At 41.9% G+C, this 25,125-nt stretch overlaps 2 protein-coding genes across 4 annotated transcripts in view; one reads left to right on the top strand and one right to left on the bottom strand.

The window, feature by feature from the left end:
• The window catches only part of LOC131688529 (uncharacterized), a 45,148-nt gene extending 25,484 nt beyond the window's left edge, over positions 1 to 19,664 (bottom strand). For both annotated transcript variants that reach the window (XM_058972845.1, XM_058972844.1), the window contains exons 1-7: positions 19,509 to 19,664; positions 18,352 to 19,270; positions 18,086 to 18,274; positions 17,856 to 17,966; positions 17,615 to 17,707; positions 1,665 to 1,856; positions 1,492 to 1,587 (exon numbers count right to left, since the gene is read on the bottom strand). In XM_058972845.1, the coding sequence (XP_058828828.1) occupies positions 1,492 to 1,587; positions 1,665 to 1,856; positions 17,615 to 17,707; positions 17,856 to 17,966; positions 18,086 to 18,274; positions 18,352 to 19,270; positions 19,509 to 19,516 (1,608 nt within the window). In that variant the 5' untranslated portion in view covers positions 19,517 to 19,664. The remainder of the gene's footprint in view (positions 1 to 1,491; positions 1,588 to 1,664; positions 1,857 to 17,614; positions 17,708 to 17,855; positions 17,967 to 18,085; positions 18,275 to 18,351; positions 19,271 to 19,508) is intronic.
• LOC131688536 (microfibril-associated glycoprotein 4-like) overlaps positions 1 to 25,125 on the top strand; it is a 44,653-nt gene that overhangs the window by 3,606 nt on the left and 15,922 nt on the right. The window lies entirely within an intron of this gene.

Raw genomic sequence — 25,125 nt, forward strand, 5'->3', positions numbered from 1 at the left:
TCAATCATCTGTTTTTGAATTTCACTGTGTCGTACGATTCCATGAAACGAAACGAACTTTGTCAAATAATGTTTGAACAGGAATTTTCTACCAGGCTGGTTAAGCATAATCTTATGATACTGTATTGTTAAAAATCAAGCGTTACAGCAGCCAGAGCGACATTCGACTCAGCGTTAGATGGATTGAAGTAAAGCGATGTACCTTTTAACTTGTTGGTTAACATACCACTCGAAGGTGCGATACGAAGAGTTGGTAAGCAGGTTCGGAACTTTAATCACGAGAACTCGCATGTTTCTTGGCTTCGCGGACATCTATGGCAGATCAGTTAGCGAGCTTTCGGTACCCTTTAAAGGGGATGCTGCAAGAATCGGAACGACTATAAACTCTGACAGGACAAAGTACATGACTGCTGGTGTAGAACGAAGCAATCTGAACAGTGTCGGTTCTGATGCGCAAATGGATGGGCCGAGAATGTTGACCAGTTCATATAGCTTGGAATACGTAGTCAGCTACAACAAACGAAGCTCAATTCATGTTCGCCGCGCTGAATGAAACCATTCGTTTATTTTTCTCGTCATTCATTCGTTCGGTACAGCGCATTCATTCATATATGAGGAAATATCGAGCAAAAATGCACCATATACAGATCACTTATGCGAAAATGTAAAAGATGCCAACTTCTTCTTTCAAACTGTCCGTATAATTTCCTCTGTACTCACGTATGCGATTTTGCATGAAATTTTTGTCAGTTTGAAAATGAATGAATGAGGGAGGTGTAGAAAAAAAAGGTTGGTTTTGGTATACTTAAGCAGAAAAAAGCAGGTGTAGTCAAGATTCCACACCACTGGTCAGCTAAACACTTGTAACCTACGGCTCTCCCAAAACTTGCTCTATCCAAATCACTGATACTCCCTGCTGCTCTAGTTGCCCATGAAACGTGTTCGTTAAAGAAGAAAGACTATGGACTGCTCGGAGCGTTTAAGAGAAGAAGAATTCTGCGCTCAATATTCGGCTTCTCAATGGAGAATGACGCAGACGCATGAGCCACGATGTGTATCGGGTGTAAAAACATGCTAACATCGGAAGGTTGGTAAATCACGACAGACTAAAGTGGGCTGGACATATAGCGCGAATATCGGAACTTTCGATTCGGAAGAGAAACTAGCTAAAGATGTGTTCGTTAGAGAACCTGGAAGAGGTCGTTGACTTCGGGGTAGACTTTGCACTCACTGGCTGTATAATCCATGAAGATTCACGGGTGGTGGGGCTTTAAGGAAACTGGCAACCCAAGATCGAGTTACTTGGGAATCTGAAATTCATTTGGTCACGTACCGGAACACGATGATGATGATTATAGATTACAAAAAATGATAAATACTTTGTTCAGATTGGTTGGCTTTGCTCTCAACGCGTCGAATTTTCAAATATTAATTCTTTAAATATTGCTTATCATTCATAGAGTCCAACAACTCCATACTTTGATACACTTACCGCAGAACGACGATTTTTATTTCCTTCGCCCGTGTCGGATTCTCGGGGGGAACCGTTGCTACCAATGGCTGAATCATCGCTGTCGGTGAAGAAATTCTACCAACCAACGTTTGATGAATTAATAGCAATTACATTTTCACAAAACTGAGAATTTGTGACGGTTGTGTACTCACGTTTAACAGATGATCTAAATGACTGACATACTGGACGCGTCTATCCAAGATGTTGATATCGGAATCTTGTTCGGGGAAGTCGATAATTTCCGCTTTTACCTCATGATTCGTTTCCTCTTCGTCGGGTATGCTATGTGTCGATACGTGTCCATCGTTTTTGTTTTTTCCCGTATCGTTGTTAATGATGTGATTCTGCAATAAAAACAATGACAACAGAATGTAATCAGCTGCAAGCTCGCTGTAGATTGTAAATAATAAAAATAAACCCTAGCCTACTGGGTTGAATAATTTCAACTGATTATACTGAACAATACAACAAACCTAGTCAAAATTTACGTCAGTGTTTTTGAGTTATCGAACAGTAGATAGAAATGGAGCAATATCGTTATTTTAAATACAAATTATATAAACTATCAGGTTTCGAAAGAAACTGGTGCTCTTAGCGCCAACTCCATAGTTACAATATAATGCGATATTGTACTACTAGTAGAAAACAAATTAACTACTAATTTCACCGGTGAATATGTAAAGTAATGGTTTCTCCCACCACACATCCTCGTGTTTATGGTATTGGCTTGCTAAACTGGGAAAGTCGCTTTCCCGACTAAAAATGAATGAGCAAATATCGGTCGCCCTTGTGGTAGAAGATAAGTCGAACGAGCCAAGCTCTCCTCTATAGCCAATCGCCAAGGAGAACGAAACAGGGCTGACGCCGATGCCCCAAGCTAACCGAGTGGAGCTTATTTCGACACATTTGCTTCCAGGTGGCACGCAGTTGATTTGATCAACTAAAGTAGATGTAGTAAATGACTGGACGTAATCGCCACGTCCCCCGAAATGTGCGAAGGATCATCCAAAAGCGTATTCGTTACAACACCTACGTCGAGCACTGCCAACGATACTGCTGGACGTTTTTAGATTCCACTGGATGCAGGCTGTTTAGTGGCGGGTCGTATCTGTACGTCGGGTATCAATACCTCTTTTAGTTGGCCACTAGTTCCAGGGTAGACAACTGCCACAACATGACTAACTTCAATTGGCTCCGTTGGGGTTAAGCTCTTAGTTCTGCGTATAATCGTTTGCAGATAGACACGGATTCATTGTTTTCAGAACGAGCCTGCCATTGTCTGTAACTGAGTCAAACAGTTTCTTCTGTAAACGGAACTATCATCAGAGGGAACCCACGGTCTCAAGCCGTTTACTGACACTAACAGGAAGTGGTTAGGCGTTAGCACGGGCGATTCGTCGTCATCTATGGGAATATCAGTCAGAGATCGCGAATTTGCGTTTTCAACACGTAACTGTGGACATCGCTGGCGGTTGTGGAATCGCTCGGTAGGTAGGTCGCGCTCAGTCGAGGACTACAGTAGCACTGCAACACTACGTTGACGATTGTCGCGTGATTTTAGTGGTTGAAACGCTCATGACTGTCGGCTATGTATTATCAGTCGCGCCACGTGGTGGTCCTGGGGAAGTATGATGGGTAGCATCGCCACTAACGAACGCACATACCTTTGTTCGATCTTGAGAAATAGCGTTTTCGTCCAGAAAGATGCTACGAAGAGGTGGGTTGTTTCTGACGATCTTTGTCTGTGTACCTTTCGCAGGGCAACTCATAGTCAACGTGGGGATCTCATCGACATAGTTTTCTGACTGCGATTGGCAGAACCAGTAGTTCTCTGATTTGGGCAGCTCTGAGTGTGTCAGGAGTCCAGTGAAACGCCTTTCTCGCCGCGATGATCGCTGCAAATTGCTAACGTATCGGAATATGAACGCTTCCGGCGTAGTAGTGAGGACCATTTGGAGCATTCTTGCTTTTTAATAATCGAGCAACTAAGTCACTCGGTAATATCCGGTGAATCCAGAATTTCACTGACGCGGAACGAAAGTATGTGTAGCTCTTATTGATGTGGCGCAACAAGGGGAGGTTTCCACGCCTTCGATCAGCAGACGAAATAATTTATTCCGTCAGCTAAAGCTGAAATTTATTTCTATTATTTCACGTTTCAACAATTAATAATACAATTACTTAGTCACTCCTGACGATGTATCTCACCTAGTTTCCTGTAATTTAAGGTTTTTACTACTACTTAATCGCTATTTTCAACATTTCCAATTTAATTTCATATCTTCAAAGAATTTTAACAACATCCGAAATACTGACAGTATTTTTTTTTTTTAAATTAAACGATAGCACGTTTCCATTAAATGCCTACCCTGTTTGCATAATAAGTTAACCTATTCGTCACCAATCGACCCATCAGCAGTACTGTCAGAATTGGCGGTGGTAACATTCCGCCCCCCGTAACACAGGGTGTCAGGCGCTGTTTTACAAGAATCATCCACATCTAAGATCACTAACTTTGACACTGGTCGTTTTATAATTCCTGCTGTAGTCTGCCCACTGGCCCGATGTGTTCTTCCATTTGCCCCGGGCTGGATTTTGATCGCACCCACGGCTATTGACTTGGTATCGTTGAACCATTTGGTGCGCCTGAAAATAGTTGGTAAGTACTCTTTGAGCAACCGAGACCAGAACACGTATGACTGGTGACGAATCTGATTCCAAAAACCTCTCAGTGCTGCCGGATGATCTATTGAATTCGCTATAGGTTGCTTCATTTCCGTTGAATTACCGAGGAAAAAGTGGTTCAGTGTTAACGTCTCTTGCTCTACCGACTCCAGAGAGAGATATGTTAGTGGCCTGGAGTTAACTACGCTTCAGATACTTGCGTTAACAATTCTTCGCTCAGTTTTTTTCCCGTATCGATGCATTTGAGAGCGTTCTTACCGAGCGCAGGAGGATTAAACAACCACTTCGTGTTCGTGTTGGTAAAGGTATCTGCAAGTTCAACAGCGATCTGCTTCCGCAATATTTTCTCGGCACCGTGGAAGTTGCTCCCGTTGTCAGAGTACACTTCCAACGGTGCTTCTCTGCGCCCGACAAATCATCGAAAACACATAATGACTATAATGCGACCCATCGCTTCGTGATACTCCGCCTCACGGTCACTAGCATTGGTCCAAAGAAGTCAACTTCAACGTAAGAGAAAGGTCTCTCGAATGTTGACAACCTTGCTGAAGGCAGAGGCTCCATTCTCGGTATAGTTGGGAGCGAATTGTAAACTTTGCACTGCTGGTAGCCCGAAGTTTCGCTATTTTGAATTTTTGCCTGATCATTAGCAGCGTAGCCCGGTGCGCATAAGGTAGGATGATGGGATACTTGACATCGAATCTAACGTGAGTTTCTGCTCTTATCCTTCCGTTTTGACGAGTAGTATTTTACAATCAATAGCTCCTCTTGTCCAAGTTGGCTTAAGTGTTGACATTCCGGGGCTGCTCGTAGGTTGTGTATGTATCTTCTCACGTTAGCCACAGCTTCAACGTGAGAAAAGATTGGAATCGATGAATGAAACTCGTTTTGGTACAGCAAGCCTGTCCATTTTTTACAACATTCGAAAGCCGGTTCGTCGATTTGGTCATTCCAGTCCACTCCGGAACGCCAAATTTGCTGAATAAACATCTTACCATGTACCAGGTAAGCCGCCAGGAGCCCACGAGGATCGAAAAAGCTCATGACACACCGTAGCTTAGTCGGTTTCTGACCTTGATCGATGATGGCTGCTATGTCAGCACGCATTTCTGTCGAAAATCCGATCACGTCGTCCATGGTCATCCAGCGCATGCCAAGCACTCGCTTTGTCCATAGTATGCTCTTTTATAGCCGTAACTTTCATCTCTCACAAATGTCTCACAAATTCCGAGTTATTAGAGAACCACGTACGGACTTCAAATCCGCCTTGTTTGTGGATTATTCTGACCTCCTCAGTAATGCGCTGGGCTTCCTCGATGGTATCAAAGCTGTTTAAGAAGTCATCCACGTTGTGTGATCGAATGATAGTCTCGACTGCTCTAGGCTTTTTGTTCTTTATATATTGTGCCGAAGAAGGTGAACAGGATGACTGGAATGTCGCGACGTCCATCGGATAAATGTCCGGATCCTCGTTAGTGTTTTCGTGCTATGAATGACAATACTTATGATAAATGCAGCTTTGGTGAAAAATTTCACAGATGTCACCACTTACCGAAATTGACCGCTCCCGAAATCGAAATAGAACTCCCACTTTCCTTGCGCGTATTTCTTCAACGGACACCGGTATTGGCCCCGCACTGGCGTCTTCTTGCCCAAAGTAGGCTTTCCCGATTTCATGTAAATCGTTTTCTGTTGCTTCCAAAATATGACAGGGCAGTCCAGATGACGTTGCTGCATTGGATGCACCGAAAATACACCAGTCGAAACGAGTTTTTGTTGCCACTGGTTCATCTAGTTTCCCTTCTCTGCCTTTCAATGGCAGCGAAAGATGGAGCTGGTCTAAACCAATAAGTATCCCGGGGTTGCATTAGAATAATCCGCCACTGACAAGCCTTTCAGGTAAGGGTATTGTTGCGTCAGTGTCTTAATATATCCAGTGTCGGTACTGGAAGTTAGAGGTTGCCAACAACCATCCACTGTTAGGTCTAGGAACTGTTTACACTTTTTAATTCGGCGATTCAGCTGATTACATGACAGACAACTTCGCTCAGAGTTACTTTGTTTCCCAACAGGAAATTCGATTTCTTTATTGACGGTATGTGCGTGCACCAGAGCCTTCTCTCTTCGTTTATTTTTCCGATCATTTTTTCTCGATAATCGTTGGGATATCGGATACAGTAGCGGTGTAACTGGCAACAACTGATCAGATGCAGGTATGGGCGCCTTTGCTTTTCTAATGTTTGCTCCACGACAATTCCGCTCTGAGTTTGGCAATGGATCAGGTGGTTGGGTCAGTGTTGACCCTAATCTGACACTTTCTGGAGGTGTTTGTAACGAGGTTGACTTCGCCGAAGACTCAAGAGATACTTGGGACTATACAATCGGCTTAGATACAGGAATGAAAGGTTTCGTTAATATCAAACGCCGGTGTATCGGTGTGGGAGGAGTGTAGGTTGAGTTGTTTGTATTCAGCTGCGAGACTTCCGGATTTGTGGTGCCATCTTGTACGCATCGTTCGTGCTGCTGGACTCCTTGTGTCCGTCATTTCCCATCCATTTACTGATCTTTTCTACACTCGTTGGAATGTTGCTTACCTTGCTGATAACGCTTCGTCTATCTGTTCCCTCCTCTTGTATGCTTTCTAGTATCTCGTACTTCTCCTTTAGAAAGAATTGCTCAAGTTACTCTTCTTCTAGGATACGCTTCCGCTCTGCATCCGATCATCTTTCTCTCCAAATCCTTTTCTTGGAAAAAACGATTTCGTCGAAAATTTTGCTCTTCTTTCGGACACTGTTTTCTAGCAGCATACGACACGACCATCTGAAGGAACTTCTGCTGCTTACACGGATCGGGAAATAGATTCTACATGGCCAGTTCCGCGAAGCTACTGTACCCGAGACTCCAACACACGTAAAATGGTACCAATCTTGACATTCGTCTACTTAATCGCCATTTTCAACATTTCCAATTTGATTTCATACCTTCAAAGAATTCTAACAACATCCGAAATACAGACTAAGTTTTTTTTTAATTAAACGATAGCACGTTGCATAAAATGCTAACCCTACTCGTATAATAAGTTAACTGCCTATTCATCGCCCATCGACCGGTCTGCAGAGTTGTCAGAATACTGCCGGTGGTAAAAGATGTCCGATAGCATCAATAGACCTCCACCGATCCCATTTTCGCAAACACTGCGAGCCATGTTAGCCAAATTACTTGCAGAAGAACCTGACAAACATCAGGTGATTCGTAGCTAACCCTAGAGGATCATATATGATCATCAGGACCCGGAGAACCTCACGTTTCGTTAGCCGACGACTGCCAGATACCAAAGCTTCATCGTAACGTGAGGACACCTTGTAAATAAAACTGTCGGTTGACGTATTTCACCACCTTCCAAGCACCTTCCTCCGTCGTTTCCTCGTTCAGCATCGCCGTGACAAAATTTGAGTCGAATTTATATATCCAGTTGTGTATTCCAAACCCAGTTAGCTCGTCAATTATTTTCACGTACTGGGCCAGTCTCACGGCGTCGTTCTTCGTTTCTGTACTCACAAGCATATTATCCACGTAATGTTGTCTGATGATACCATGGACTGTTTCTGGCAGATCTTGCACGAACTGTTTTTGACATGTTGTGCAGTGCTTGGCGAACAAGATGCACTAAAGGTCATCATCACCTGGACGACGTAAATGGTATGCTCAGTGTCGTCGCTGTTTTTCCAAACGAAGTGCTGGCAGTGATGATCTTCATCTCACATTTACGCTTAATGAAACATCTCTTTGGTGTTACCGCAAACTGCTACTCGGAACTCACGAAAGAGAATCAGCACGGAGAGAAGTGAAGTTAGTTGATCTGTTCCCTTCAAGAGAACTGAATTCAAAGAAATACCATAAACTGTGACAGCGGCGTCCCATACCAGGCGATACTTTCCCCAGTTTGTTAACGTTGACGACTACGATGATAGGAAGGTACCAGATTTATGCATGTTGTTCCTGCAGTTCAGTCAACTTCCTTACGTAACCCTTGCTGACATGTCTTTGGATCTTATTCTAGAAAGCCGCTATACGCATAACTGTCCCATGTGCTATGGGATTCCCTATACACATGGAACAATTATGCGTAGAGCGGCAGAAGAGAGCATCGGCTAATGCTGAATTCTTGCTCATACAATTTTCGAAACACTTCCATCGTCCCAAGGCCATCGCTTTATTGTCCGGAAGTCGGATGTTGTATTTCCAGAGTAGGCCAGCTTCGTAGTTGTATTTTTTTAACGGATGAGAGACTTTAATGATAAACGAATCCACCGATCTGCCTGATAGAAGCGGACTCGTTATGATGATTCCGATGCTATCCAACGCGGAGTAAGATTTCATAGCTTTGTGAAGATCATCATCGTTCTCCAGCCTACAGTCGTATCTTTGGACAATGTGAAAATTCAGATGACCGCCGATGTTTCCTTTCCCAGTACAGTTTTCGTTGCTCAATAAAAGTTCAAAGAGGGCTGTATTTTAAACGTGTTTTGCTCAAACACGACGAAAGAAAAAACTACTACGCACGTGCCGATGGCTTCAAAAAGAACAATAAACTTATTTTCGTCGATTAAAAAATATATAGGACCTCATAAAACAGTCTTCGTTCGCCTATGACTCGTTTTAAATGGTGCTTTATCGATTTCACCCCAGCCTCCCATATCCCAGCAAAGTGTGGGCTGCGAGGAGGAATGAATCGCCATTCTATGCCACGGTCGGTGCAGAACCGGTCTGATTTAGGCAAATGCAGTTAGTTGCCAAACAGTTGCTCAAGCTCGTTAGATGCACCCACAAAATTGGTAGTGTTATCCGAATGTATGCTGCTTACCGATCCTCGCCGACTTCCGAATTGTTTCAAAGCCTCAAGGAAAGAGTCCGTACTCGAATCCGAAACGAGTTCTAAGTGAATGGCCCTGGTGCACATGCACACGAAGAGACAGACTTTTCCCTTCACAATCATCGGCTTCCAGACTGCGGCCGAAGTCTTGATGTAAAATGGGCCAGCAAAGTCGATACCAGTTCTCACAAAGGCTGGCGCAAATTGAACTCAATAGGGTGGTAAATCACCCATGCGCTCAGTTGCCTCTATCGGATTGGCTCGGAAGCAACGGATGCAGTTTTTTATTACCTTTCTGATACAAGCCTTTACGTGCAACGGCCCAAATTGCAGCCTAATGCTAGCTAGTAGGCCCTTCTGTCAGACATGACCATTTTCCTGGTATAGATGACAAATCAATCTCTCAGTCACGGTTTTTTTGCCTGCAAAAGCATCTGATGACGACTTTCGAAAGGAATGCAGGCGTGTCTCGTGCGCTCTCCAAGTCGTAGAATACCATCTTCACTATCAATAAATGGATTCAATCCTCGAAGACGATGGCTGCTTTTACTATCCTGCTTCAGTACAGCTAATTCTTAATTTCATTGTTGATACTCCGTGTTGATACGAGTAGCTCAATAATCACCACGTTATCAGTAAGAATCCACCTCAATATTTCAAATTCATTCAATACAGGAAGCTCTTCACGAAATGATCGCCAACGCTTGGCAATATTCTCTGATTCTGGATCATCCCATTCCACATTTTGTGAAAACACATCGCGAAGTATTAATTTGGCTTCCGTTATTACTGGACCAATCATTCCTAATGGATCAAAGATTCGAGCAACGTCACTGCGCAGATGAGGATCCGTCTTCGAGCGAGCGGTACATGCATGTCTCGTTATCTGGTTACTGTAAGCAAAAACCGATCTTTTACAGGGTGCCAGGCTACAGCAAGAGTTTTTTGCCATTGAGTCGATATCTGCCACGTTCAAGTCAGTTCCTCGATGTTTCTCTGGAATGCCTTCCAGAACCGTCGACGAATTCGAGGACCATTTGTGAATGTCAAAAAACAACCGTTCTTAAGCAACTCTGCTAGCTCACTTTGCTTCGACGGAATGAGCACCATGGTATACTGCAGTATAATCGGGAGCGGTACAAAAGGCCGAATCACAAAAGGCCGAAGATGTTCTAACCTACCACAAAAGGCCGAAACCCGAAAAGGCCGAATCACATAAAACCGCAAGTCCAACATGCATCAGAAATCGAATGATCTAATCTGTTGGTGTTGATGATACTTTAGTATTGCCCATGACTAATATTTTAAAACAAAATCGCATTTATAAAAAGCATAGATAATAAAAGAAAATTGAAATAAAAAAGTCAGTTTGGCTAAATGTAACCGCTAGCCACAACCATTGTTTGGTTGTTACACTGCTTCAGCGCATGCGGCGAAGCCAGTGCGATGCGACCTAGCCGCATAACCGAGGCCAAGGATCCGCCGGACGTGGTGGCTGCCGACCCGCCGTCGGCCTCTCGCAAGCAAACCTGTGATCCACTCGTTTGCCCGGATTACTCAAACATAGGGGCTTAAATTAGTTTAAGTCCGACGGAGTGGAGCGGCTTCGTGTTGTTTATTTATTCCAGTAAAGCGGCAAATATGCAACGAGAAAAGTGTCGTAAATATTCCAAGCATTATAATTCTATTGAAAAAAAAAATCACTCTTAGAAAGTTTCCAGTTCCAACCGGTCTACATATTCACCATTCTGAAATGGTACATCGACATTTAGGAGACCCCGCTTTTTATCAACTTCGTAAAATAACTTCATTGTGTTCTGTCTCGAGTTGGTGATTATGGAACCATATTAGGCTTAATGCAAGCAGTAGCATGTGGAACAGCGACCAACTTGCCGTGTTTAACATTCTACATAACAGGTAGTAGGAAAGTTGCGCTCAAACTGATATTATTTACTATATCATCATTGAAAGTTTTCAGTTCCAACCGCTCTACATATTTGTCATTCATTTTGGACCAGTCGGCCTAACGGCATTCGGCCAAACGACATTCGGCCTACCGCCTTTCGGCCTAATGACCCAGCATTCGCTGCATATTTACAGCGAGAAAGATGACGTAAATATGCTAAACATTATTTTCAATGGTTCCAATCAAATTCTTTCAAAGGTTCCGATCAAATTGTTCAAAGCTGATCGTTCGTTTAAATCTTGTTTTCAGTTCCAAAGACTTTATTTCTCACCCTGTTTGGTGCATTCGATCTAGTGTGCCTCGCCCTAATGACTATACGGCCTTATGTCCTTCGGCCGGATAACTTTGACCAATGACCCCCAGCATCGTTCTAATCCACTACAAAAAGCCCGAAAAGACCTAATCAGAAAATATGTAATGCGGATAGTGCATATTTTAACGAAAAATAATCAATGTTGAACAGATTTTTAGAAATTCTGCCATGTTAATTATTATTTTCGGGTAATCTTCCTTCTTTTTAACATGAGCTGTTCTTTTGAATTTAATTTATTTAAATCAAAAATAAATTAAAGCTGTTTTCAGCTATCAATTCATGATATGATATGCACCAGCTCATCAATAACGCCATGGGTTACTGCAATGACTTTAGCGATTTGATCTTGCGCTTCGGCCTTTTGTAGTTCGGCCTTTTGTGGTTTTCGGCCTTTAGTGATTTCGACCTTATGTGATACGGCCTTTCGTAGTTCTCCCGCTAACCCGTAGGTCTCGCTCTGCAACTCTGCGTGACGAATGAATTAAAATTTAAAGTCACGTTAATAAAAATAAAAAAAAAAAAAAAAAAAAAAGCTCTGCAACTCAAATGTCTTCAGAGGCAGCGACGGATCATATCTCCATATAATTCGTTGAAACTTCGAATCGTCTGGATGCATACCGACTTGGCGATATATTTTCGTTATATCAGCAGTGAAAACAAAGCTGAAACACCGAAAATTCATAAAGATGGCCACAAGATCGTTTTGAACGGTTGGCGCTATGATCAATGTGTCATTCAAGGATGTGGCAGTCGTCGTTTTGGCAGAGTCGTCGAATATGACTCTGTTTCGTTGTCGTGCTGTTGGGTTTAAGCACGCAATGGTGGGTGAGATAGTACGATGACCCGAAATATCCTTGCTGCACCTCACCTAGCTCATACTCGTGAACGAAATCACTGTACTGTTGTTTTAAAAATGGGTCTTTGTCGAGTTGTTGCTCTAGGTTTAGATAACGTCGCAATGCCATCTGCCAAGAATCAACCAGATCACCTTTTAGATGGTTGAAAAGGAGCCTTACAATGTATCTCCCTTCTTCGGTGCAATATTGAGTACGTTGGAAATGAGTTAAACACTCATCGTTTGTGGATGATCCGTCCTGTCGTAGCACTTGGAATAAAAAGGATTTTACGACCAATCTAGTCAACGTATAAACTATGAATGTGTATTTCTCTATATATATATTGTAATCATGACATACTAAATCGTGTTACTTCGTCTTTCTTTGCTTCAACACTCCTCTTCAAGCACGGTCTATTGCAAACCAATTTCTTTTCTCAGAAGATCCAACTTAATCCTTGTTAAAGGTTTGGTTAATGCATCAGCCAACATGAATTGAGTGGGACAGTATTGTACATTTAGAACACCTGAGCTGATTAAATCTCGAACTAGATTATACCGTGTGTCGATGTGTTTCGTGCGCCGAGTATCGCTTTTGTTGTGCAGCATGCTGATGCAACTCTGGTTGTCCTCGTGGATCACTACAGGCTGTCGAACATCTTCGCCAAAGTCACGCATCAGCTTGGATAGCCATAGGTACTCCTTTGTTGCTTCTGCTAGTGCAACGAACTCTGCTTCAGTCGATGAGAGAGTCACACACGATTGTTTTCTCGAAGTCCAGCAAATCGGTCCAATACCTAGCTTGAATAAAAATCCCGAATTCGATTTTCTATCCGAACAATCACCCGCCCAGTCGGCGCCAGCATATCCTTCTAGAGGACCTGGTCCTCCGAGACACAGCCTAAGCTGCGCGGTGCCCTTCAGATATCGTAGTGCTCGTTTCGCTTCAGTCCAGTCAGTCTCCGTTGGCTTGCTGACCTTTCGTCCGAGTATGGATGCGGTGATCGCTATGTCTGGTCTCGTACATACCGCTGCATACAGCAAAGCACCGACAAGACTTTGGTACTTTTCACTTTCTGGCATGATATCCTCCTCTTTTTGCGGTGTGCTGGGATAACCGGGGTCCATCGGCATTGGGGATGACTTTGCTTGCTGCAACCCGAACCGAGCTACGATCTTTTGTATATAATTTTCTTGAGACAGGAAAAATAATCCCTCCGCCGACCGTTCAACTTGGATGCCTAGGTAGTTTTTAACATCTCCAAGACAAGAAATTTTGAACTTCTGTTCAAGAAAATCACAGCATCGTTTGTATTCACCATCGCCATCGGTGACTATCAGCATGTCGTCTACGTATAATAATATAAATGATGGTTTGCCATCAATGTTCCTTATAAAAAGACAACTATCAGCTTCTACAGGCTTGTAGCCGAGCTTGAATAAGACATCGGTGATTGTCTTGTTCCAGATCATACCAGCTTGCTTGAGACCATACAGACTCCTCTTCAAACTGCATACTTCATTAGAGTTTCCGCTTTCGTAGCCAGGGGGTTGTCGCATAAAAATAGTTTCACTGATTTCGCCATACAGGTAAGCTGTTTTAATATCAACATGCTTTACCTGTAAGTTCCGTCGACCCGCTACTGCCAGAAGTGCTCGAAACGTGGTATGTTTAGCCACTGGTGCGTATACTTCGTCATAGTTAGTACCATACTTCTGACTGAAGCCCTGAGCCACCAGACGCGCTTTATATCTTGAGATGTTTCCTTGCTCATTGAGTTTCTTCTTGAAAATCTACCGACAGCCCACAGGTTTACAATTTAGTGGTAGATTTACGATATCCTAGGTGTGGTGTTCTTGAAGTGAGGCGAATTCCTCGTCCATTGCGCGCTTCCAATGGACACGTTCCGAACCAGCCAGCGCCTCTTCAGCAGTCCGTGGTTCGTAGGTTTCCTGATTAACCATCTTGATAGTTTCTGAATATTTAAGCGGTGGTACACCTTTAGTTGTTCGTTTTGAAACTCGCATCGGGGTCACATATGGTTCAATCGTTGCGTTGCGGGGACATTCATTGTTGTTCTCTTCAGTGAGAGTCTCGTCATTAGGATCCTCATTCGTTTCAGTGTCGGAATTAACTTCTTCCTCAAACTGTGCTGGCTCATCGAGAACGTCCCTTGCATCGAAAGGCAAAATACTACTTTGTGGTTTATCCAAATCATAAGAATCATCTTCGATACTTCCATTGACATCTTGGTTAGCCTGATTGTTTTTTGTTATAAACCGTGCATCTCTACTGTTTACAATGCGATCAGTCGTTCTATCCAGGAAACGGTATGCCTTCTGATTTACTGAATACCCCACGAAAATCATTTTCTCTGCCGTTGAATCAAGCTTAGATCGTTTTTGCTTTGGGATCCATACGTACGCTTCAGTTCCAAAAATCTGTAGATGACTTACATCAGGTTTTTCATTCCACCAAGCTTCGTACGGTGTGACCATAAGCGCTCTGGTAGGTGCTCTGTTTTGAAGGTAATTTGCTGTACTAATTGCTTCGGCCCAATACCTTTTTGGCAATCCTGCATCTAACAGCATGCATCTCGCCATTTCGTTCAAGGAGCGATTTTTTCGTTCTGCGACACCGTTCTGTTGCGGTGTATATGGGGTTGTGAATTGCTGACGGATGCCTTCTTTTCTGCAAAAATCTGTGAGTGTTTTATTTTTGAACTCGCCGCCGTTATCCGATCGAATGATTTTCGGCGGTCTGCCAAACGTTGTCTTCATCTCAGCCACGTAGTCCTTCAGTTTCTGCTCTACTTCCGATTTCTCTCGCAGGAAATAAACAGTTATGTACCGCGAAAAACCGTCAATTACAGTGAGGTAATATCGACAGCCACCTGGTGTAACATGCTTCATTGGGCCACAAACGTCAGCGTGGACCAAGTCAAGGGGTTGCGCACTTTTCTTCTTTGCCTGTTTCGGGAATGGAAGTCTTGCGAATTTCCCTTCTTGGCAGCATTCACACACTACTCGTATACCGCAGTCTTCAATGTTCATCCCGATAACAAGATCTTCTTTCAGCAGCTTTTGCATGGCATCATTGTCACGATGTCCCATCCTTCTATGCCACTGGTGTTGACAGTTCTCTGTGTGCTGTGTAGCTTCTGCGATATTCAAAGCATTATGAGCATTCTTCACCACATATAATCCTCCGGAAACGACTGCAACTGCTGCAACCTGTTGACCCTTCATGATTTTGCAGCCCGCCGAATCGAAGATGACCATTCCTGTTTTCGACACTAGCTTTCGCACCGAAATTAGGTTTGTCTCGAGATCCGGTACGTAAAGCGCATTTGAAAGTATAATAGTGCGTTTTTTACCTTCCAAATCGCAACAGTCTACGCGGCAGGTTCCTTTCCCCATCGCGGTTGTCATTTTCCCATCAGCGAGGGTAACGTTTTCGGCGAAGGCTTCATCCAGTTCCACAAAGAAATTCTTGTCTGCGCACATGTGTGATGTCGCCCCGGAATCAACAATCCATTTTGCCACTTTTTTCGCCTCCGTTGCTATGAAAACGCATTCGTTATTCAAATTTTCACGAATCGTCTTCGCCTTAGATACGGTTTTCCGGCTTTTTTGTTCATGTCTATTTTCACAATCTCGGTCGTTTGCTAGTTTCCGGCATTCCCTTTGTGACCTGGCTTCTGGCAGTAATGACAAACAATTATTTTCTTACTAGAGCCAGCTTTCAGAACAGATTCCGGATTGAAGTTGCCTTGCTTCATCACTTCGTCGATTAACTTGGTTTTTACAAGTCCCAGTGTTAGCTCATCGTCGGCCCTGCTTTTCAGTGCCGTGGTGAGTGTATTGAACGATTTCGGTAAGCTGCTTAATACCAGTGCTACCTGCAGTTTCTCGTCCAATTTAAGCCCTGCGACAGAGAGACGCTCGAAGACTTCCTCCATGTCGTGTAGGTGTCTCTCCATGTCCTCGCCTTCACTGTACCTCTTCGCTATCAGGTTTCGTAGGTAGGACACTTTGGATGTCAAGGTTGGCTTCTCAAAATGGTCCTTTAGCGTGTCCCACGCTTCACGAGCTGTTTTCGTGTGCTTGATGAGTCCGTGCCGATTTACTTCCATCAAAAGCCCGATTGTGGCTCGTGCCCGCTGGTCGCCAGACTCCCAAATTTCAATTGCCGCTGCATTGCCTGGTCCTTGTTCCGATGCCGCACGCTCGGCTGGCATCTCCTTCGTCACAAACTTCCAGAGATCTTCTCGAATCAAAAGAAGTTCCGTGCTGAATTTCCAGGTACTATAGTTGGCACCATTTAGCTTCTGGACTTGAATTTTCTCCATCGCAATTGAGCTTGAGAAAATTTTATTTTCGTCGTTGCTAGGCTATTTGGTGTATTCCTGGGCCCATAACCACTTGGAATAAAAAGGATTTTACGACCAACCTAGTCAACGTATAAACTATGAATGTGTATTTCTCTATAAATATTGTAATCATGACATACTAAATCGTGTTGCTTCGTCTTTCTTTGCTTCAACAGTAGCGTAGTCGTAGTCTGAATATTCGAATTTCCAAAACCTTTCGAGAATATCATTCAGCTTGGCGTCTTCTGTCAATGCGCAAAGTGTACGAGATACAGTCATATCTTGATGGGCTACGGAACCGCTATCTAACCTAATTCCGAACGGGAGGTTGTCGTCTCTAAGCATCGGAAGATCTAAAGCGAGGTTGATGTAGTTTTAAATTAAATTCCCGAATCAACATGTCTATGCGATGTTTATCATAGAACGCTGAATCCAAAAACTCTATTCCTGTTGGAAGAGGCCATTTGCTTACATCGGTTGTGCGAACCGGTAAGTCTGCGGTAACCTTCGGAGCAATCAAAGCATCAACGTTCACAGTGAAACTGTTGACGCGAGATTTAATTCCTAACTGAACTTTAAACCGGACTCGAATGTCGGCTTTGTTTAAACCACCAAAAATGTGCTGATTCTCCACTGAGAGAAGATTCGCAAATCGTTCCGTTACGAAATGTGACTGAGACGCAGAGTTGAGTACTGCTCGACATGGATGAAGGAAACCACCGCGATCATATTCCATTGCATGTTGCTTTTCGTCATCGGGCGGGATGGTTACAATTTCTCCGTGCTCTTCGTATTCTTATCGATTTCCTCCAAGATTTTACACCAGTCCTTCAGAAATTCGGGTGTTGCATCATACGTCGGCAAAAGGCCGGCAATCAGTCGCACTTCCCGCGCCTTTCTGGTGTTCTTATCCAGTTTTGACGAAAGAACATTTATCAGCATCTGCTCACCTAGCCCTACCAAGGGAAGCTCCAATTTTTTCAAAAAATCTCAAATTTCGGTCTACGTGGTTTATGAATGGTCCCTTATTAACATATTTGTATTTGGTTGTACTTACTACATTAGAACAATTCTCTTCCACTGGACTTTCACACGAGGGACAGCTGTTTTTGATAACTGAATTATCGTCTTCATTGTCGGTGAAGAAATCCTGCAACATTGTAATTTGTAATTTTATTAGTGTTAACGAGAACCTGGTAGTGAAAACTGTTTTTTAGGTCAAGAAAACATTGTTCCGGAAAATATTTTTTTATATTACAACTTTTGCAACCAGGAAGGTATGCCATGAATATACTTACATCCAATGGATTGACATCAGAATGGGGGTTCGATGCTGTCTCAGACGTCGGTTGGTGGTCCGGAGGCTCCGATACCTGGTGCCGGTTTAGTTCCACTTCGTTGATGCAATTCTGTAATAAAAGCAATGTTAGGAACAAGGTTAATCATAATGAATCGGCGCAGCGGTGCGTCGAATGCCCAGCAAAACATACCTATTGAACTTTAAAATGTTATTTATCGATTTACTTACGGCGTTTACGGAGTTAATTCCCTTCGACAAACTTCTGCTTGAAACCGAAGCATCAACAAAATAAATATCTTCATTGGAGTTTGCGCCTATCGATAGCTTAGAAGTTGATTTTGCAAAGCTAAGAGGTACCAAATGACCTTCCTCTAGTTCGACCTGTTCAGTTTCCTTTTCGTTGTCAGCCAAGGAACTCTACACAAGAAAAAAAAACACAGTTACCATTATAACATGAGTTGCCGTTAATCATTCTGGAGACAGCCCATACTTACAGACAAACGTTCGGTGACTTTCCGGCGCCGCCCACTCACTGAATCGCATCTTCTGGGAATTGGCGAAAGCCGCTCCGCCATGGGCGAAGATTCGGAATCGCTGTTAGTATGAATGATCGAAGAAAATGTAGGAGGCACAAGTTCCTGCTCCAGGGACTCCTTGATTATATCATTGTACTCCTGCGTGTTGATGACTAGGGACTGCTTTTCCAGTAGATCAGGCATAGAACGATCCTTCTGGGGTTGACTATCGTTGTCAATTTGCACCGGCACACCGTCCAGTATGACCGGAGAGCCAGGCGAAGCCGTAGTAACAGTCCCCTTAGTGCCTTTTTGTAGCCAGGTCCCAGGTTCGGTTTTTCGTTTTCCCTCCTGCTCTGTATGTCTCATCTGACGTTTACGTCTTTGCAGCTCCATTTGAATCAGTATATCTTTTTCACCTCTTGACAACGCGTAAACTGGATCCTCAACGTTTATATCGACGGTCACACGAGTACCCTTCCAGTGATGAAATTTGAATACCTTCACAATCTCCGGATCAAATTGTGAATCGGTATCATATTTAATGAACAGTTTGTGATCTTTGATCTGATCCTCCTTACGATTGGTGGCCTGTGAGGGGACGACACTAAAATAGCGAATGGTAACCGAGTAAACCCGCTTCAGGTAAGGGTACTGCAATCGATCAACGATATCCTGATTGCTGGTCAGGTGGGGCAATTTGAACACCAGGGTTAACTGAAAATATTTACTTATCTCCTGCCAGCGGATGTTTGTTGCCTGGGAGATTTCCGGGTCATTTTGAAGTTCAAGAGCTATTTTTTGCCAAACGGATGGACCGGTTTGACGTATCTCCTGGTAGTAGTGAGTGAGCAACTGAACCAGTTTCCGATCGAAGGCTTCGTTGTGCTGCTCGGACCTGAAGAAGTAAAGAAACGTTGATTTGACAAAGGAAACTCGATCCTGTTTACTTCCGTTTGTTACCAAAAGTAAAAAAGAAAAAAAATTAAGGACTATCGGAGCCAGGTTCTGTGACGGAGTACTTCGTTTTTCCAGGCACTAGAACAAATCTAACGGTCATCGTTTATATACAAACTTTCCAACGACGATGTTGATCATCACGTGGCATTCAACCTATATTAGATCGATATACTTACTTGCTCATATTTGAATACAAAAAAACAATCACTAATCCGATGTAATTTTATTTAATCATGAAAACAATCCTCTAGAAAAAAAAATTATTAACGATTTTGTTGTGGCTGCTTTCTTCAAGGCCGGCAGAAAGATTTCAGACGTTTCAGTTCAGACGCTATGCGTACACGTTTAGAATAAACCAGCCAGTTTCACGTGTATTTCCATCGGCTGTCATCACATATTTTGGGTATAGACCAAAGACGGTGGTATAAACTTATAAAGGCAAAGACACGCGGAAGAGAACAAAAGAAAATCGGATCGGTTAGTTTGAGTTCCAAGAGAAAACTGGAAATAGTTATAGGGGCAGATCACTTGTGATGCATTTTTGGAAATCGGCGAAATTAAAGGCATTTCCTTCTATCAAAATAGTAATTCAAAATGCATTTTTTGTTGCGTTGCGTATAAGACGTCGAAAACCAACAAAAAAATCAGCCCTGCATACAACAAAGTGAATCAGCGTAGGACAAATACAGTAACGGCGAAAAAACTTTGAAGGCATCCCGCATAAATAAAAACTTTATCTGGAATCCTCCATATCTGGGACGGGACCTGCGGATTCGTGTTTTCTTATTCTTTCTTTTTGTTTGTTATATCTTACTTCTTCGATTCACACACACTAATACTTGGTGTAGTTCAAGAAATGACATGACTTTTTTAAAGAACACACAAGAATTGAACTTTCAATTTTTTTTTCGTGAATCCATTATCATGAAGTGCAAGGTAAAAATTGCGGTCGTAGTAAAGCGAAAAATCCGTAGATAACTTTTCAACATTTTCCGGTGAATCCTGATTTGAGAGAACAGATGGAGAAGTTCACAAGAATTGACGATCTCGAAGTTAATGAAAGCACTATCATCTCCACTATAATTATTGATCTAATGATTAATTTATAGATATATTTGAAAGAAAGTTAGCATTTTCTAAATTTCAAATAGAATACTCCCCATATTAATCACTCTGAGGACAGCCGGTTCAATCTGACATTTGCGTGCTGGATCAATTTGACACGCGTTTTTTTTCTTTCCGCAGGTCCCGTCCCAGCTCCATATTATACGAAAATCATAAGTGCTATCGTAACCATATACGTTAAGGTCTATTTATGATATTACGATAAATGCGTTTTCCTGTAAAATTATATGAAATTATAGAATGAAGATACGTTTTATAGCTACAATATAGGGAATGGTTATAATATAATATTGTATGTTAGAAAAGAATTGAGGTGCTTCCGCAGAATTATTAAAAAAATATATCGAAACGATTTGAATTGAAGTCACAATGATGGTAGTCGTTTTCATATGGTTCTGTAAGGTTTGCTTTAAAGAAAAACGTGTATCGTTACAATTTCCTTACAAGCTTACCATAATGTTCACCTCAAGTCGAATCGTTTGGTTACAGTTTTCAGTTATCCTTTATATAGAATTGAATGTGTTTTTTTATATATAACTAAGTTTATTTAGGCCCAAATACGGTAGCTTAACGAGGCCGATAATTCATTTTTTAAGGTACATCGCACGTGTTAGTGGGGGAAGAGAAAACCGTATTTAGGAGCGGCTTGCTCCCCTCTTATGTTAGTGAAGGAAAAAAGTAGGAAGTAGGATACATATTGTAAAATTGACATTCTCGTTGGCTGGTTGATGATTGTGGGGGATATGCACACTTTATTGTAGTGGTTTCCATCCTGTAATCGCAGGGGCGAGTCGGTATTTCGGATGATTATTGGCACTCCGATGTTGTCATGATGTTCTTGTGACATGTGTCATGATGTTCTGGATGGACGGTTATCAAGAAAGGTATGCATCGTAGACTCGTGAAGCAATGCCATATTGTAGATACAGGGAGAGGTTGACGAGGTTCTACTGTGGATGAGAGGGGAAATTTATTAAACTTGGACATCAATAGTTTTCAAAAAGGTGTAGATAAGAAAAATGTAGGGGAATTTTTCTTTATTGCACAAATTTATTGGGAAAAAAATAATAATTTATCCACGGATACAGTACTTTAATATTTTAATTATTATTTCTTACCAAGTGGAAATCAGATTATTTAGGTTGGATAAAAGAAATTCAAAATTTTATTTTTGGCGTACAGGTTTCGTTTTTGGACAAAATCTAAAGCTTCATACCTTTCTGTAAATGGTGAAATGAATCCACAAGGCTGTCAATAATGTTTTACTCAGCGAAAGTCGATTAGATTAATTCATATTTCATCTATAGCAACGATTTTTTTATAAGCACATTCAGCAAAATGGTAAAACTAATCATAATCAAATTTCGTATATGGCACAATATATCACATCGTAACACTGCCGTTTAAGAAGTTCTGTTAGTAGGAAGGAGCTTCACGAATTTAGGATGGACTTCTAAAGAAGGGCTAACACCATGTATTGCAGTCCTGGCAACTCAAGAATTTCAAATCCTCCTCTAATACCCAAGCTTATACCTTTTTGTTAAGTGATTCAGCGGTTTATATATTATATATGAATGTATTGTATCAAACACACGGCTCACCATCACCGAAAGGCTCGCTTACCTACTCTTAAACCAATTCAAGGAAAATTAAGGGAAAATTTGAATTGAAGTTCCAACCATATACGGTATGCTCCGTAATTATTCAGCTTTTACAATCATGGTCATTTTTAATCATCAACAGTTTATTAGTATATGACATGTCGATTTACCCTCTTCCTAAAGTCGATTGTGGCTAGATTATTATGAAGACCAAAATACGTTCCACTAGATTACAGAAATAGCTCAATTGGTAAAAGCGGCAGTACCACCACCATAGGATGTCAACAACCGAACATGGAGGACGGCATGCAATCAAATCACAGATTACCATAAATCGATAGAATAAAAAACGTTATTTGAACTGATGAGGGGGAGGGGGAAGAGGCTTTTGGGTGAATCAGAAAAAAAACATTTATAAAGTGCTTTTTACATCTGCCGCATTTGATAGTGTCGATAAAGTAGTTTATTATACACACACTCATCACATTTTGCCCATGACAGTGTCACTCGAAAACTATAACTGTACTATTCGAGAAATGGTTATCTGTGGTCACAATACACCAAATGATCGAAACGATTTGTGGTATTGTGCCATGTTTGTTTTGCGTCACAATTCGTCATATTGTAATAAAAACATTAAAGGAAAAAAAACTTTAAACTTTACCTAAAACTATGTTCTTACCTTTATACAAGTGTTGAAATTAGCAATATTTATCCACCTAAAAGTGCTGCGTGAGTAGATACAAATCTTGCAATGAATTTATATTTATAAACCTAAACTGCAGCGCATAACTCTGCTTCGCTGGTCTACCCTAACCTGCACGGTTAAATAAAACAACCTGCAGCATAAGCATAAGCATAAGCATAAGAGATCGCCCGTAGTTGCTACTCCGTTATTGACCAGAACCAAATTAGGTTGCAAAATGTTCATTGGAACAACATGTTTGGGAATAACATGATGAGCCACATTGTACAATCTATTCTGATCCTTGTATGCTGATCAATACCGACGCCGGCCACGTCCGAATGCAGATCTTCTGGGAAAGGAAGGAATGTTAGTCCGATACATGTTGCTACTAGAGACCGAGGAATCCTCTGCATCTCCACATGTATCACGGGAATGGGAGAGTTGTTAGTAAGTGTGTCAATAGCGTTATCATGTAATATTTGCTCTGGGCAGCCGGCTGCCGAGAATTTGGGAAATTTATCATTTGTTGTATTAATACGATTAGCAAAATAAGCAACTTGAACTCCGGAAAGCCGGCTATAAGGAGCACTGCTTATATTTCTTAATAATATTCAATCACGCGACGGATTTCATCAGACTCTTCCATAGGTATCGCGAAGTTGGTGTTCTAGGATTCGCTCCATGCAAGCGATGCGACCTGTACATAGTTTATTAGGTAGTATTTTAGTTAGTTTTCGAGAACACGATCGCTCGAAAAAGAAGATCTTGTTTAGTTTTTGGTTCTTTTTAAACACTGGGTAGCCGGCTACCGAGAGTATCCTATGTGTTCTAAACAAAAGAAATTTCAGCTCCACACAGCCGATCGTGGGAGTATTGCCTAGAAAAGCTAATCTTATCTGCATAATAGGCCGGATCACTATTTATTGCGACATTATTTAGACTAATTTCGCTATACCTTCTCCACAATATATTTTTTGGGTTGCAAACTACCGAGTGATAACACGTTATACACACAAAGAGTTATGATAGCTCGAGATGTTATAAATCAACGAAAGTATTTCCTATTTCTAATATCGGATTGTTTGCGAAATACACGTGTACGAACGATTGTATCAAACATTAAAGCGAAAGACAGAGGATCGTTAACCTGATGCACGGGCTTGCCACCAACAACGGAACTTGAAATTAGATTCATTAAAACAGACGCGGCGAATTTCAGTATGTATTGACCCGCGATCATCGATACTAGTCAAATTAAAGTCTTATTGGAGCTGATTTCCCAACAACTATTCATTTTTACAGTATTGCTTTCTCCGCTAAATCTGTTCGCACCCTCTCATTCTGCTACTATTGGCAGAAGGCTGATAGCACCCAGTCGTCTCCGGTCTAAGGACCAAATGCCATCAATAAACTTAGACTCGCGTGGAGACATGAGATAGAATTGAAAGCTAACCAATGAACATGACAGCAAAACACTTATTCCTCGTGCTGACATAACTGAAGGTAATTGCTTACCGGTCCCCGATTCCTCTCGCGAATCGTCAATGCTCAAACCTCATACATGATTGAAGTCATCATTCCACTCAAACAAGGCCATGTTTTCCCTAAGCACATTGAATGCTCTTTGGATCAGTTCCCCCGTTGGTAAAACAAACCCTAAAGAAACATAGAAATTACTTTGCTCAGTCCAAAGAAAAGTTTGCCTCCCGGCAGATATGTGTTCCCTTACAGTGCCATCACATCAACGAACACCCAAAATTTACATGCGATAAAATATCTGCAATCCCAAAATATTAAAGAATCAAAACCTCTACTCATTCGCAAAAAAATAAGAAAGTAAAAAAAAAGTTGAATATCCAAGGCGGCTCCAAAGATGAATGACACCTATGAAACACCCAATAAAAAATAGGTGACAAGGGACGCGGACGAAATTAGCTGAGCACCGACTGGCTGGTTTGCCACCTATTTTTGGGGCGAAGAATTTTGGGGCGACACCTGGTAGTCGCTAGTCGCTGGTGAAACGCCAATTATTTGAATATGCTAATTTTTTCGCATCTTTTTCACTTTTCGGATTGATTTTTTTTTTCTTTGAAAAACCATTTTTCACCATTTTTTAGAATATACACTGTATTTCTAAATGTTTTCTGTGCACTTTTATTGTCCTTGCATCGGGAATCGACGGCCCGTAATGCGAGGAAAAGATATTTTTTCATTCAATTCGATTTTCACAAACTGTCACCACTCGCGTCACTCAAAAATATGCCGAAAATGCTTTTATAAGCCACTTCACCTTGTATAATCGTTAAATTGCACCCTTATTGACACATTCGATAACCGGGAGGCAGTAAACTGCGTCGAAAATAATGAAAATTAACCGAC

The sequence above is a fragment of the Topomyia yanbarensis genome, chromosome 3, assembly GCF_030247195.1.
Source record: "Topomyia yanbarensis strain Yona2022 chromosome 3, ASM3024719v1, whole genome shotgun sequence".
Classification (NCBI taxonomy): domain Eukaryota; kingdom Metazoa; phylum Arthropoda; class Insecta; order Diptera; family Culicidae; genus Topomyia; species Topomyia yanbarensis.